At 42.6% G+C, this 14,182-nt stretch overlaps 1 protein-coding gene across 2 annotated transcripts; it reads left to right on the top strand.

Annotated features, from left to right (window-relative positions):
• Positions 1 to 587: 587 nt before the first annotated feature.
• Positions 588 to 13,557, top strand: Tm4sf18 (transmembrane 4 L six family member 18). 2 transcript variants are annotated; one of them, XM_071615845.1, is made up of 5 exons: positions 588 to 1,088; positions 3,840 to 3,929; positions 7,730 to 7,788; positions 11,727 to 11,907; positions 12,840 to 13,557. In XM_071615845.1, exons 1-5 carry the CDS (start codon positions 912 to 914, stop codon positions 12,852 to 12,854), a joined length of 522 nt encoding a protein of 173 aa, XP_071471946.1. In that variant the 5' UTR covers positions 588 to 911; the 3' UTR covers positions 12,855 to 13,557. The 2 variants fall into 2 exon arrangements, with proteins under 2 accessions (XP_071471946.1, XP_027789671.1); XM_027933870.2 differs by having other exon boundaries at positions 592 to 1,088; positions 7,646 to 7,788.
• The last annotated feature ends 625 nt before the right edge of the window (positions 13,558 to 14,182 follow it).

Below are 14,182 nucleotides of genomic sequence, written 5' to 3' on the forward strand. Positions count from 1 at the left end.
GGATTTGCATCCACCACTGTCCACTCGGTCTTTAACCTGCTGCAGTAATTTCTTCTCACGTCATCATAATTAGAGGGCATCCGTGGCTCTTTGCATTTAAGGCAGTCATTTGAAAGAGAGAATTCCTGATCTTCATTAAAAGGTCACAGAGTCCTAAACCACCTTCATTCATCTCCCTTTCCTTAACAGCAGGAAACGTATGCATTTGTGCCTGCTGTGACTTTTTCAGAGAGGCAGAGGTGATGGACGGGCGCTTTGGGAGGAAGGCGGTGCTGAACTTGGACAGTCAAGTCATCAGTTGGGACACTGGCTTTCCCCCTCCCCTGTCCCTTAGTCCCCTTGCACCCCTCTCAGTATGAATGACCCCTAATAATAGCTACAGAAAATCATCAAGAGCCTTGGTGAAAGGGAGAGAGATGAAAAGGGATGAAGAGGCCATGCTCTAACCCAAGCCTCCTGGGTGGTTTCTCTTGAACCTTGTCTCCACTGCTGGATGACATTTGCCAGACTCAATTCCAGCTGCCTCCCCCAACTTCCTTCTCCAGGCTTGCTCAGGGTTAAGTCTGCAGTGCTCTAATCCAGGGGAAAATGACTTATTCTCCAAAGCAGTGTCAAACAGCACATTCCTCTGGCACAGGATGAAGACCAGCTCAGCTCCTCAGCCCTTGATCATTGTCTATTGTTCTCCAAATAGTAAACCAGTACTCACACGGATTGTTCTGGGCTGCAGTTGTACTCCAAGCCCTGGCTCCTCATGAATCTGAAGTGAAGGGCTCTGACCCAGAAAGTGGCAGGTAATTTAAAAAAAAAAAAAAAGAAAAAAGGAAAGAAAAAGAAAAAGACAGACAGGAAAAAGGACCACCGGCGTATGCAATTCTCTCTTGGACTCTGCGAGCTGTAAGCAGGACACAATGGGGTCTCGGAAGTGCGGGGGCTGCCTGAGCTGCCTGCTAATTCCACTTGCACTTTGGAGCATCATTGTGAACATATTACTGTATTTCCCCAATGGGCAGGTCTCCTACGCAGCCAGCAATAAGCTTACCAACTACGTGTGGTATTTTGAAGGAATCTGTTTCTCGGGTGTCATGGTAAGTGTGATTTTGGAGACTTGAGATTGCAGAATGGGGATCCGTTAGTAAGCATGGCCTTGTACACAGTCAAAGTGATGAAAAGCGTTCTATGAATCTTGACTTTCAGATTTGGAAGGTGGGAGGGGATGGAGGGGCTATGAGTCCTTTAAGATTTGGGGCGTAGCTTTGTTTTGGACAAACTTATTCAGCAATGTGGCTTTAGCAATACAGAAAACTAGTCCAAGTAAAGTTTTTGGGACACTGGCCTATAAAAATATTATGCTGAAAAAAATCATGAAGCCGGTGTATCAATTTAAGCTACTTAATTTCCAGTGGCATTACTCTTTTCTAGAATGGATTTTCTGTCTGCACGCAGGATTTCTTTAGCCTGGGGGCAGGGGTACTAAAACAGCATGGAAAAATCAGAGACTTGGAGATTCAGACAAACTTTCTTTCAAATCTAGGCTCTGTCATTTGTGTCAGGAGACCTTTGGCAAGATACTTAAAGCCTCCGTGTCCACATTTTCAAAATGTGAATAATGATGTTTACTTCCCAGGGTGATTGTAGGGATTAAATAAAATCAGATAAAGTGCCCTGGACAGAGACTGACATGTAGTATGTAGCCAGTGACTGTCATAATTATAAATATTTATTTAAAAATGGGCCACATTATCAGTAAGGAGTCCAAATCATCTCTCCAATGATGGAGGATGTTCTTAAATAGGAATTCAAAATTATCACTGGAAAGAATCCGTGAATGTTTTCCTGATGGCTTTGTGTTCTTCAAAAATAAATGAGCTGATAGTAATTCATGTTGGCAACTCAGAGGAAAAGACGCTCTTCCTGGTGGTCCCATTCCTGAAAACAATACATTGTGCACTGTAATCTCCTGAGACTTCCAATAACGTGGAAGAAAAGGCATTATATCTATCTGTATTTGGAGGAATTTACTTATTACAACATTTGAATAGCTATTGTTGGAAAGCAGTTTTCATTTACTTTTGATTTCATTTTGGTTTTGCATATTAAATTGGCAGACTTTTAAGTATCAATACCCAATGCTATGGATGTTGCCACATAATGGGTATACAACTAATGTCAGTGGCACTGCCAATAAAAGCAAATCCTTTGGAGAAGAGTTTGGTGCAAAACATCAAGGTCCATGAAAATGCTGTTGTCTCTCAATTTGATAATCCTAAATCTCATCATTCATTCTGAGGAAATAATCCAAAACAAGGAAAGAGTTATATGAACCATGGTTGTTATAGCATTATTTTAAAAAACATCTTAGCAGAAAAGGGTCTAAATAAATTATGGTACACTCCCTTCATACAGTGATAAAGATTGTAATTATGAAAATATAACAACATCGAAAATGTATATTATTTTATGTTAAGTGAACAAAGATGCAACAAAGTTAGATACATTTGTTATTACAACTATAGAAAACATGGAAATGAAAAAACTCTGGAAATAAATATATGGAAACATGAAGATGGGCGGAATTGTGGGTAATTTTCCTCCATTGCTTGTGAGTCCTCCACCATGTGGTATTAACAAAATAAAGGCAGCCTCTCTTTCAACAGTCAACAGCTAAGCAACAGGACTCTAGGGTCTAAGGCTAATTATGAGTACCAATACTATAATGATACTGGTTACTGTTACTTCAGCTTTATCTTAACATTGTTTCCTCAATAAGTATCTGTAATGAATGGAAAATACACACAAATAAGATTAAACCAGAATCTATAAGAATCTGTAATAATTAAATTGTTGGAAGGAGAAAAAATATAGGACTCCTTGACTTGTATTCCAGGTAAGATTAAAAACTGGAAGAAGAACCCATTTTTTTTATTTTTCATTTTCTAAGGATTGCTGCAAAATATTATTGTAATGTCATGATTTCCTGCAGTTCTGAGTCCTTGTTAAGAGAAGGTTGAGAAATACAGATTAAACAGTTAAAGGGACAGACAAAGAAAGGAAAGCTGAAGGTGTTGGACACTGGAGGTGTTGCCAATGGTAGAGTGACAGTGACCTCACCTTAGGATTTAGTGCTCAACAGTGAGAGCAAAGGATGGGTGGGGAATTTCCCATAAGCTCTGGTTCATACCTCTCTTAGGCCAGAAATTCAGAGTAACGAAATCCACGTCCTTTCCAGAGCTTGAGTCCTTTGCCTAAGATACCAAGAAAAGAAGCAGAAAACATTGAATTATCCCATCACGTTGGCCTAAAACAGACAAAACACACTGGAAATTTTTGATTGCATGGGAAACTGAGCTTCCTTTAAAGAGATAAAGTTTCAGACTAACCCTTCCTCTCACCTCCATTCCCAAGGGCAGTTAGTGGAGAGAGTGGCAGGCTGCAAACTCTGGTGAAGGATTTTCCTTCATCCTCCACAACTGAGGCAGAGAAAATGCAGATTTGCTGCCCAAAGTGGGGTGCTCACGGCTGTACCGCCTACTCCTCCTTATCCATTAGCTTTGACTATTGCAAACCTTGAGAGTAATAGCCAGTATTGATCAATCACTATGAATCCAGCACTGAACTCAAAGCGCTATATAGTGCCTGATAATAACTCAGCAGGGTGAGTTCTGAACCCTACATTTTAGAGAATGACTCTCAAGTTCACACAGCTAGAAAGCAGCAGAGCTGGGATTTGAACCCAAGTCCACCTGACTCCAGACTCAGTGCTTCGAATCCAGGTCCTCTGCTCAGAACCATGAGTGTCAATGAGTGTCCATTTCTGACATTTTCTCCTCCTCCCACAGATGCTGATGGTAGCTGTGGTTCTTCTTGTCCTGGACAATGAGAGCCGCTATAAGTGTTGCCAGAGTGAAAATTGCACCAAAAAATACATGGTAAGAGCAGCAGCTCAGGGGATGGGGGGTGGGTGGGTTCCAGCTTCCTTTCCTGTCAGTCCATAGCATACTGACGTCATCTCACACTCTTGGTCCTTGGTTCAGACTGAGAGTACTCGAGATGTCTTCCACTTTGCTTACCTATTTCCTCTGCCTTTGTTCTGATGGTACTTTTCTAGAATCCCAGAATTGAAAGGCACATGGAATTAGGAAAGAGCACTATTTTTTCCTCACTGGGTTTCCAGGAGTCTATTTTTTTTCCATGCCAACTTCATTCAGGACCAAGTTACATATGATAAATGGCATCCACCGAAAGTGCAGCATTCTATGAGTTTGGGCTGTTGGATGCACCATGAAGCTATTGCAATAATAACATATGGAACATTTCCATTAACCCCCCAAAAGTAACCTTTGATCTACTCTGTCATTATAGATTGGTTAGTATCTTATATAAAATGAATCTTATAGTATTTTTCTTTTTATATGGATTCTCTTATTGACTTAATGATTTGTATATTCATCCATGTTGCTGGGTTTAAAACTTTAAAAATAATTAAAATAGAATCAGAGAGAATAGTTCCACCCAGTCTCCTAAGCCCAAGCTCATCAGGCACACCTGGGCTCTGGCTTCCCCACCATCTCCTCTTCCTCTCCTTCCTAAAATCACATTTATAGACAATTTCTAGTTCTTTCACATTTGCCCAGTGGGTAGATTGTCGTGGCTGCTGTCTTACAGAGGAGGCACCTGTGGGTCCAAGTGAACTTGGTGTTGGTTGACTAGGAGGAGCCTGATCAGACTCTCCTGGGCACTCTGCAGCAGAGGCTCCCATTGCGACCACCCGGAACATGCAAAAAACCTAGTACCTGAATTCCACCCCCGCCCCACCCCAGGTCTCTCATTTAGTTGGTTTGAGATACAACATAGGCGTGATTTCTTTAAAAATCTCCCCAGCAGATTTGGATTTATAGCCAAGATGGTTTGGCCAAATTTCTTGGCCTTTGGAGAATTAATTACTTAATTTAGCACTATGTTCCTGAGGGGTGTGTGTGTGTGTGTGTGTGTGTGTGTGTGTGTGTGTGTTTTCTCAACCAATACACTTAGACATCTCTGTCCCATAGCTACTTATATTACAATTACAGAAGAGCTTTCAGAATTGTTTGGGTGAAGCAATAGATTGAGGTAAACGCGTAAGCCATGCTAGTCAAGGAAATTTTAGGAAACAAATGTATGTATCATTAAGTACAGAACCAAAATCAACATGTCCAATTTATGTTGACTTCCAATTAGCATCTCCAGCACAAAAGGCTGCTAGGAATAGTCTGATGTTATAGCCAGTGACATAATTTTGAACAAAGGATTGCAACTTGGCATCATTTTTATTCCTAAAGTTGCAGGTGTGTCCTCCGCCTTCTGGTCTCAGCTTCTAGATTTATCTGCATGTCACTGCCTTCCTGTCTTCCTCTCCCCTTCCAATCAACATTTCTGAAATAAATTAGTTTTTCTCCCAAACCAAACTATACTTCTTGGCATCCTTGTTTTTTTCCCCTTTTCATCTAAATTTCAACTCTGGATTTTTTTTTTTAAATAATTCCATCTCCTGTCTCGTTTCTCCCTAATGTGTTTTTCTCCAGTGACTGTCTGTCACCTCAACTCCAAGTCATTTCCAGCGGGGCCCTCACCTGTGGGCTCTTCACTTCCAGCTCTGTGCCACCACTGCCAGAGCATGCCTCCAGAAGCACATTGGGTCACATTATTTCCTTGCTCAAAAATCAGTTCCAAGATTTGTTAGAAAAACAGCCTATTCAAAGTCTGGGGCTGGCTAAGTTCCAAATGAACCTGGGGCACCAGGAAGCAAGGAATTGTTCAAGAATGATAGGAGTAGGCCAAGGAGTTGACCCAAAGGGGGTTCCTGTGGCCAAATTTGGACCCTCTGGGCATCTGAGAAAGTAGTAGCAGCTATGGATTATTGCACATTGGATTATAAAATCAATGAGTCCACAATAATATTGAAAGAGAGAAGCAGAGGAGAGAGAAATGGGAAATGGAAGTCCTTCTGAGTAAAAAAGGGTCACCTAAAATTCAGAGAAATGATAGAATCAATAAAGCAGTTCATTGCAATACCCTGTGTGTTCACTGGTGACCATTGAGGTCATCAGTGGATGCCAGGTCTATCACTTGAAATGTTAGGAAACAGACTTTGACCCTGTCTCAAAGGGCTCCCTCACCAGTTATTTACTAATTTCAAAATGGAAAATGTACCTATAGGAGAGAGGTCCAAGGGGCACCTTTAGCCAAGGGAACATGCTCAGCTTCAGAGCAGGAGAGGCTCACAGTGCACCTCACCACTCCGGTGTTCCTGCCTAGACGTCTGCACCCAAACGTGAAGAAATAGGCAGGAAATCCCAGAATATGGGACCTTCACAAGATGACTGGTAGAATTCTTCAAAAAATCAGATACTATGAGAAACAAAGTCAGACTAGTGTAGAGAGACATAACCTTGCACATAAACCTTCATTGGATCCATTAAAAAGAGTTCCAAAATAATGGAAGGCTTTTAACCTTAGGAAAGATGATGCTGTGTATTTAGGGGTGAAAGATCATAACGTCTGCAGATCCACTTTCAAATGGTTCAACAAAACAATAGTGTGTGTGGGTACGAACATATGTGTACACACATGTGCAAAGACACATGCACATAGAGCAAGGGCACAGCATGGGAAGATGTTTGTGATGGGTGAGTTTAGATAAAGAGTACAGAGGGCTTTGTGGTTTTATGTTTTCAACTTTTGCTGTGGATGTAAACATTTTTTTAATAAAATGTTGGAGCAGGGCATGCCCCTGCCAAGGATGAAGAGGTCCAGACTCCTCGATCTGGTATGCAAGCAATCTCTAGCCTAGATCCATGCTGCTTCCCAAGTTCCTTGAGGGTTGAATAGGGTCTGTGGAGCCTATCTCCCCAACATTAACCCCATGTCCATCTGGTCTTCAGAGCTGCTCCCTCAAGCCTCTGAATGAGCCCTTCTCAGGTCAGAGCAGCCTGCCCACTCTCTCACATCTGCCTGTGCCGTTGCTCCTGCTCCCCACACAGAGAAGCCCTTCAGGTCCTTTCCATTCTGTGTGAACTTGAACATGAACACCTAGCAAACCCCCGTTACATTCTTACATGTGAAGATTTTAAAACACCATCTTCACAAGGGAAACAGAAGTCAGAGCTTATTCTTAGAGAAGCTGCCCTACCTAGAAAATAACAGGTCCAACAAATAGCTACAGGCTGATGGATCACGCCCCTTCACCACGATTCTATAAAAGGTCATCATTATTTTGATGGCAGACTTCCAGAAAAATAGAAGAAATTTAGTAAATGATCTGATACCCTCTGAATGATAACAAAAAAAATCATTTGGAAATGTATTTTATGATCAGACAGGTTTGGATCAAATTTTTCCATTTTTTTTTAATTGTAGTCATAGATAGGCCAAGTGTCTTTATTTTCATGTGGTGCTGAGGATCAAACCCAGAGCCTCACACATGAGAGGCAAGTGCTCTGCCACTGAGCTACCACCCCAGCCCCAAATTCTCCCATTTTTATATGGCATTTGGAATTACATGGGCTACCTTGGGTTCAGACAAGCAGGGGCGGGTCCCAAAGGGTACTATGAATAAAGGGCCTCCTTGTTTTGCTCATTCTCTAATCTTCTTCTGTATCTTATTTAGACCATGTTGTCGATTATCTTTTCTGCTCTGGGAATTGCTTTCTCTGGATACAGCCTGGTCATATCTGCTCTGGGTCTCCTCCAGGGCCCATACTGCCGCACCCTCGATGGCTGGGAATATGCCTTTGAAGACACCTCAGGACGGTAAGGACTCATTCCCTAAACCAAGGAGCTCAGAAAATCAGAAACTCTGTCCTCATGCTCAGTTCCATCGTCCACGATTGCCCTGGGGTTCCACATGGACACACACCTTTGGTAATCTTCTCTGGTTTCTGAATGTGATATGTACTCAATATTTTGAGGCAAGCCATCATTGAAAGTTACGTTTTTCCCATAGTTCAGATTAAAACCTCGTGATTATCTGGCAACTAACGGAGCTGGGATCTGTCGGGTTTCAGTGACTCAGTCTTCTTTTGTAGCCAGTTTGGACATGGTCTGCTGCAGTGGCAGGATAGGAATCGTGGTGCCCTTGGAGAGTGCCACTCTGAGCTATAGCAGCAGGGGACATGGAGATAGAACCAGGCTGGACGAGCAGAGAGGTGCAGTCAGATCCAGGATCACGACTCGGGACAGGAGGCTGTGGAGGCATCCAGAGGCTTCCCCAGCTGGTGATGAAGAAAGATCCAGAGAGATGCCCTTGCTCAGAAGGCTGGTGGCTTGAGCACCCCCACCCTGTATCTCAGAATGCCTGCACTGGCCTTGAGCTGGCCTTACTCAGCTACCTGCAGACATAGCTCGGGAGGAAGCAGAGCCCAGAAAGGGATGCAGGAGAAGCCCAGTGCATCTCCTTGTCTTTATCCTGTGCTCAGAATAGAATGGAATACAGTGGGGAGCATATACCGCTCCCTGGGGAGGCTGCATTTTCTTCCCCAGGCCCTATGACTGGCTCCACTGTCTGTTCCAGGGCTTTGTCTGTGTGAGGTCTCACATGCAACCTGGGCCTGCATGGCACTGCTGACCTCTTTTAGTAGACAGGGCTCTCCTCAAGTCAGGAGAACACAGACAATAACCTCAGGCCTTCTAGTGCATTGGAGGTGACACTCCTGTGGTACCGAAGGGGCTCAGGAAAGAAGATCTCAACATAGAAATTCCCGAGTGGACAAAGACCTTTTTTATACCAACTTTTTCCTACCCCCAAACCAAAGCCACTTTCCCTTCCACAAGTCTCTCCGTCACTTTGTTCAGATACCTTGAATGTTGGTCTTCACCTGACTCTGACTACATAAAAGTGTTTAGAGGTGAAAAATTGTTTGCAGACCATGCAGGAAAGCTAAGTCTCTGGTCTCCTAGAGAAGTTTCCAAGGTTTGGTAAATGCAGGGTAGAGAAAGGATTAATATCAAAATGATGAATATTAGTATTTCATTTATGCAGCAAATATTTATTGAGCATCTATTATGTTTAGAACTTGGGATGAGTGTTAGAGAATCACAGCTAAATTACAGAGGTTCCCTCCCTTCTAGAATTCACAGAACTGACAGAAGAGTCTACTGAGATGGAAGCCTTAGGGTAAAGTTTGCCCTTGAAGCACACAGGTCTTTGATGCTTATAGGTTTGGACTTAAGTCTCCAAACCCCTCTTTCTATGCTGTATGATATTAGACAAATATATGGCTGTCTCTGAGCCTCTTAAGTTGGGGAAAATAATCATATCCACCTTTTAGAGCTGAGAATTATAATGGATGTGATGCACAAATAAGATGTAATAAATGCTCATGGTATGACAAGTTTTATTTATTTTTTTATTTTTATTTTTTGGGGGGGTGTACCAGGATTGAACTCAGGGGCACCTGACCACTGAGTCACATCCCCAGCCCTATTTTATATTTAATTTAGAGACAGGATCTCACGGAGTTGCTTAGCGCCTTTCTTTTGCTGAGGCTGGCTTTGAACTCATGATCCTCCTGCCTCAGCCTCCTGAGCTGCTGGTATTACAGGCGTGCACCACTGTGCCCAGCTCCAAGATTTAATATTATTAATATCATTACTCTGCAGACTCCTTTATGTCCCTTGAATTCCCCATCTGCCAGCTAGCTAGCAGTTCCAGTCACTATAAAATGATTAGTGAGGATCCTGAGTCAGTTTTCAATCAACAAACATTTGTTAATCTGTTCATGACACTGGGAACTGCCTTAGGTCTAGACCTGGCTGTTCAGAGAATCAGGGCCCTTAGACGGCAGTCTGGTTAGGAAATGGAAGCAGATTCAGACACAGATGCAGACATAGATTTATAGAATGAACATCTAGGTGGAGTTCCCACACCTAAAGTCAATTCTGAGACAGCTTCTCTATTTCCCCCCACCCTGTTGCTGCAATTTATAAGAGGAATAAACCTTACCATAGCCTGGGTGAGAGAGACCCTCTTCTGACTGGGTTTTAAATGCTGAATGATCTGTGCACAACGTGCAAGGGGAAGAGTCTAGAGAAGGGATCAGGAGGGACCTGCCTCCCTCATGGCTGGCTGAGAGGGAGCTGGGCTGTGACAGGGAATGGGATGGGTCAAGTACAAGGGTTGCCGAAAATCACTTCTGTATTATGCCTTACAGGTTCCAAAACATTTCTACACACGTCTCACCAAATATTCACAATCATGTGCTATTTTTTTTAAAGATAGAGAAAGAGAAGAGAGAGAGAGAATTTTTTAATATTTATTTTTCAGTTTTCGGTGGACACAACATCTTTATTTTATTTTTATGTGGTGCTGAGGATCGAACTCAGCACCCCGCGCATGCCAGGCAAGCGCGCTACCGCTTGAGCCACATCCCCAGCCCCAATCATGGGCTATTTTAACCCATCATCCAGATAAGACTCTGGTGGTCAGAGGGGTAAAGTCCCTTCCCAGGGCCCTGCAATCTCAGGTGCTGACTCTTTATGGCTGGGGATGAGGACCCTTAGCAATATCGAGAAATTCTCAGAGTGCTTCTGAGCTTCCAGAGCATAGGAGAGAAGGAAATAAAGGAAGAGGAAAGAGTTCAGAGGAAGGAGTAGGAGAGGAATGGAGCACAGAGGAAGAAAAACAGAGGAGAGGTCAAGGTGGGGTGCGTGGTCACCAGAGTAGGAATCCACCCCTTCCCACCCCTGACCCTGGTGCCCACAGCCTCAAGGCCAGGACATGGGCTGCCGGCTACAGCTCTGAGAAAAGCCACCCTGCCAAGCATTTTGCCCCTGTGAATGCGACAATTATTTTTGTAGGGGCAGGTTTTGGGGAGCCCAGTTCTCCATTTCAGTGTTGCTGAACATACAGTCTGGCCCTTAGAAGTTCCCACGACCATGAGAGAGCCAGGGTGAGCCTGCCAACTGGGTTGGTCCAGAGTAGCTTCTGGTTTGTCCTGGGAGTGGTTTGATCTCATATCCTTGTGCTAAACTGGACGGATTGAAATGTGGGCCATTGTGCTCCCATCCCATAATCTGAGTCTCCTTCAGCTGGGACAGCAATGTTGCAAAAAAAAAAAAAAAAAAAAAGAGGTTCTTTATGGGGACCAGAGCTGAGAACAGCAGCATCACCCTGGGAGACTTAGAACTGGAACTCGGTTCCTCCGGACCTGCCGAGCCAGCGCAGTGGAGTGGGGCCTGCATGCTGGGTTCTCACGGGCCTTCCTGTCATCCCGATGCTGGCTCACGTGGTTGCCTTTATTGAAAGGGCTTGGACAGTGTCAAGGAATTTCTAGCGCAATTTTTATCCTTTTGCCATAAATGTGATTTTATGTCCAGAACAAGTCTCCATCCCTGACTGACTTCTCAACTCCCCTTCTTGGAATCTGCAACCTTCTGCTGCCTTCCGCTGTGGTTGACCTGTCTGGGGTTTGTCTTACCTCCTGATCAACTAAGAGTGCCTCCCAGGCAGACACCATGCTTAAACTAAGGGTCTAACTCAGTAACTAAGCATACAGTGTTCAATAGATGCACCTGAATGACTTTTCAAATATATTAATTCATATTACTACACGCTAATATGATGTTATAGTTGTTACAGTTTAATGATAAGGTACTAACTTCCCAAACATATGAGTGGCTGTAATTTCAGCCTCGGATCCAATGTAAGCCCAAGCCCAGGCTCTGGTTGGCCATTCCCTCCTCTCTCTCAGTTTTCTGACAGATTCCAGCATGTGGAGCCAGTGTCTGGAGCCCACGCACGTGGTGGAGTGGAACGTGATTTTGTTTTCCATCCTCATAGCCCTGAGTGGGCTTCAGGTGATCGTCTGCCTCGTCAGAATCTCCATTCAGCTTTCCAAGATCCTGTGTGGCACCTACTCCGTCATCATCCAGGTAGTGCTGGCCGCCAGCCTTTTCCCCTTTATCCTGGGGGAAGGTCTCTGCAATCCCTCATTTACCCCCATTTCTACTGCCCTTATTTTTCCTCAAACTCTAAAATCTCAATTTTTTTTTTTTTGATATTCCAGTCATTTGTTGACTGGCCTCAATGGAATGAATTAAGTCAACAACTGTCAAATCAATGCACTATATTGTATGGTAAAAATAGCCTAAGAGTTTTGAATGAGTGCATTTCATTTCTCTATGTAGAGATAACCAAAAGCATGATGATATTTTACTGTTATTAAGAATTGTCATGCTTATGAGATAATGGAAGGCTCAGGACTTTATCTCACTATTGTTATATTCAAGTAATAATACTTCTTTATACTGAGGACACTAACAAGTGGTTTGAGAAGAGGGGAAATGTCTCATCCTATTGAAACTATTCAACTTCATCTGCTAAAATACTGATAATTTACTTATGGTAAACTACTAAACCTATTCAACAAGTCAAGAGTGAAGAGAAATCTTGAACAAGGAATCTCACATTTTAACAACATATAATGTCAACATCTCTCTGGAGCAGTTTCAAATAGATATTTTCCTATCCTAACTTTTTTTTGCAGTGGGGGTGGGGGCTACCGGGGATTGAATTCAGGGGCACTCTACCACTGAGCCATATCCCCAGCCCTATTTTGTATTTTATTTAGAGACAGGATCTTACCGAGTTGCTTAGCACTTCGCTTTTGCTGAACCTGGCTTTGAACTCACGATCCTCCTACCTCAGCCTCCTGAGATGCTGAGATTACAGACATGCACCACCATGCCCAGCTCCTATCATGTTTTGAATATGCTAAATGTTTAAGTTGCTACTTGGATGATGGGTTATTAATCAAGGCAATTTTATAACTTGACTCACTTTGGTTTTTTTTCTTTTTCCATAGCCTGGAATCATCTGAATATGGACAAGAGTGTTTTTATTGTCAAGATATAGCTGTCAACCTAAGCCTCAGGCCCACTGAGTACTTTGAGGGTGACACTGGATGAGGGCATTTCCTACATTTGGTGTTCATCAGGCCCATTTGTGAAATTTACAGTCCTCACTGGAAGTGTCAATCGGGCCACCTTTTCATTGAGAATTTTTTTCAAACTAATGTGTCAGGAACTTCACAAGTATATGTAGTTATACCCTTCAATCAAATAAGTCCATTTCCAAGAATCTGTACTATGAAAACAAGTAAGAATATAAGAGAAAATTCTTTGCAAATGTGTATTACAGCATGGTCTAATATTCTGGAAAATAGGAAATCCTCCAAAAATCTAACTTTGGGGGAAGAATTAAAGAGTGGTACATTAAATGTAAAATTATATGATAATTATGAATGATGTTTTAGAGGTTAGGAATAATGCTACATAAAAAAAAGGTTACAAATTTCTGTTTACAGCATTAGCATAACTATTTAAAACAAACCACCAAATAATCAAAGTTTAGGATAAAAACTAAATCTAGTAAGAAACAACAAAATATCAACTGTGATTGATTTGGGTCATAGATGATCTATCTTCCTACTTTTATATACTTTTTAAAAGTTGTGTTTATTAAATATGTTTTACTATAAATGTTTTTTTAAAACTCATATTTTTACTATTAAAATTTTCTATTTTTTCAACCCTTAAAAGTACATGCTTTGTTCAAGTGTTTTTCAACAATTAGTATTCATAAAAATCATGAAATAGCACTTCAACTTTCAATGAGGAAAATAGTGACCTAGATAACCCAAGAAGTTTTATATAAACGCATATCTTGATCTTCTCTCACTCCTGGTGGTGGGGATGCTGGACTAGAATAGTAGCTATGAAATAAATGAGCAGCTGGGGACCTTCCCACCTGGGCAATGGAGAATCTATGGATCAGTAGATGCCTGTGTCCTGGGAATTACCACTGACCTGTATTGCTAAAGTCAAAAGCATTTAAGGTAGAACATTTACAAACCTTCCATCTGCACACACCATGACACCAGCCATGTCTTATATTTTCCCATCGTCTGTGGGGCCTAGCATAGAGTGGGCCTGCAGGCCCTCCATGTCAACATGCACGTCAGGCCCTTCTCCCTGTATCTCTCTGCTGGGCACCGTCTCCATCACAAACCTGCTGGGCTTCAGCACTCTGCCATTCCCCATTGCTATCCTCCATGCACACAGTCAACACCTGCTCTGAGACACACACACATACACACACACACACACAAACTTGCATACTTTTCTCAGAAAAGAGTATTTGGTACAC

This window comes from Marmota flaviventris, chromosome 8 (assembly GCF_047511675.1).
Source record: "Marmota flaviventris isolate mMarFla1 chromosome 8, mMarFla1.hap1, whole genome shotgun sequence".
Lineage (NCBI taxonomy): Eukaryota > Metazoa > Chordata > Mammalia > Rodentia > Sciuridae > Marmota > Marmota flaviventris.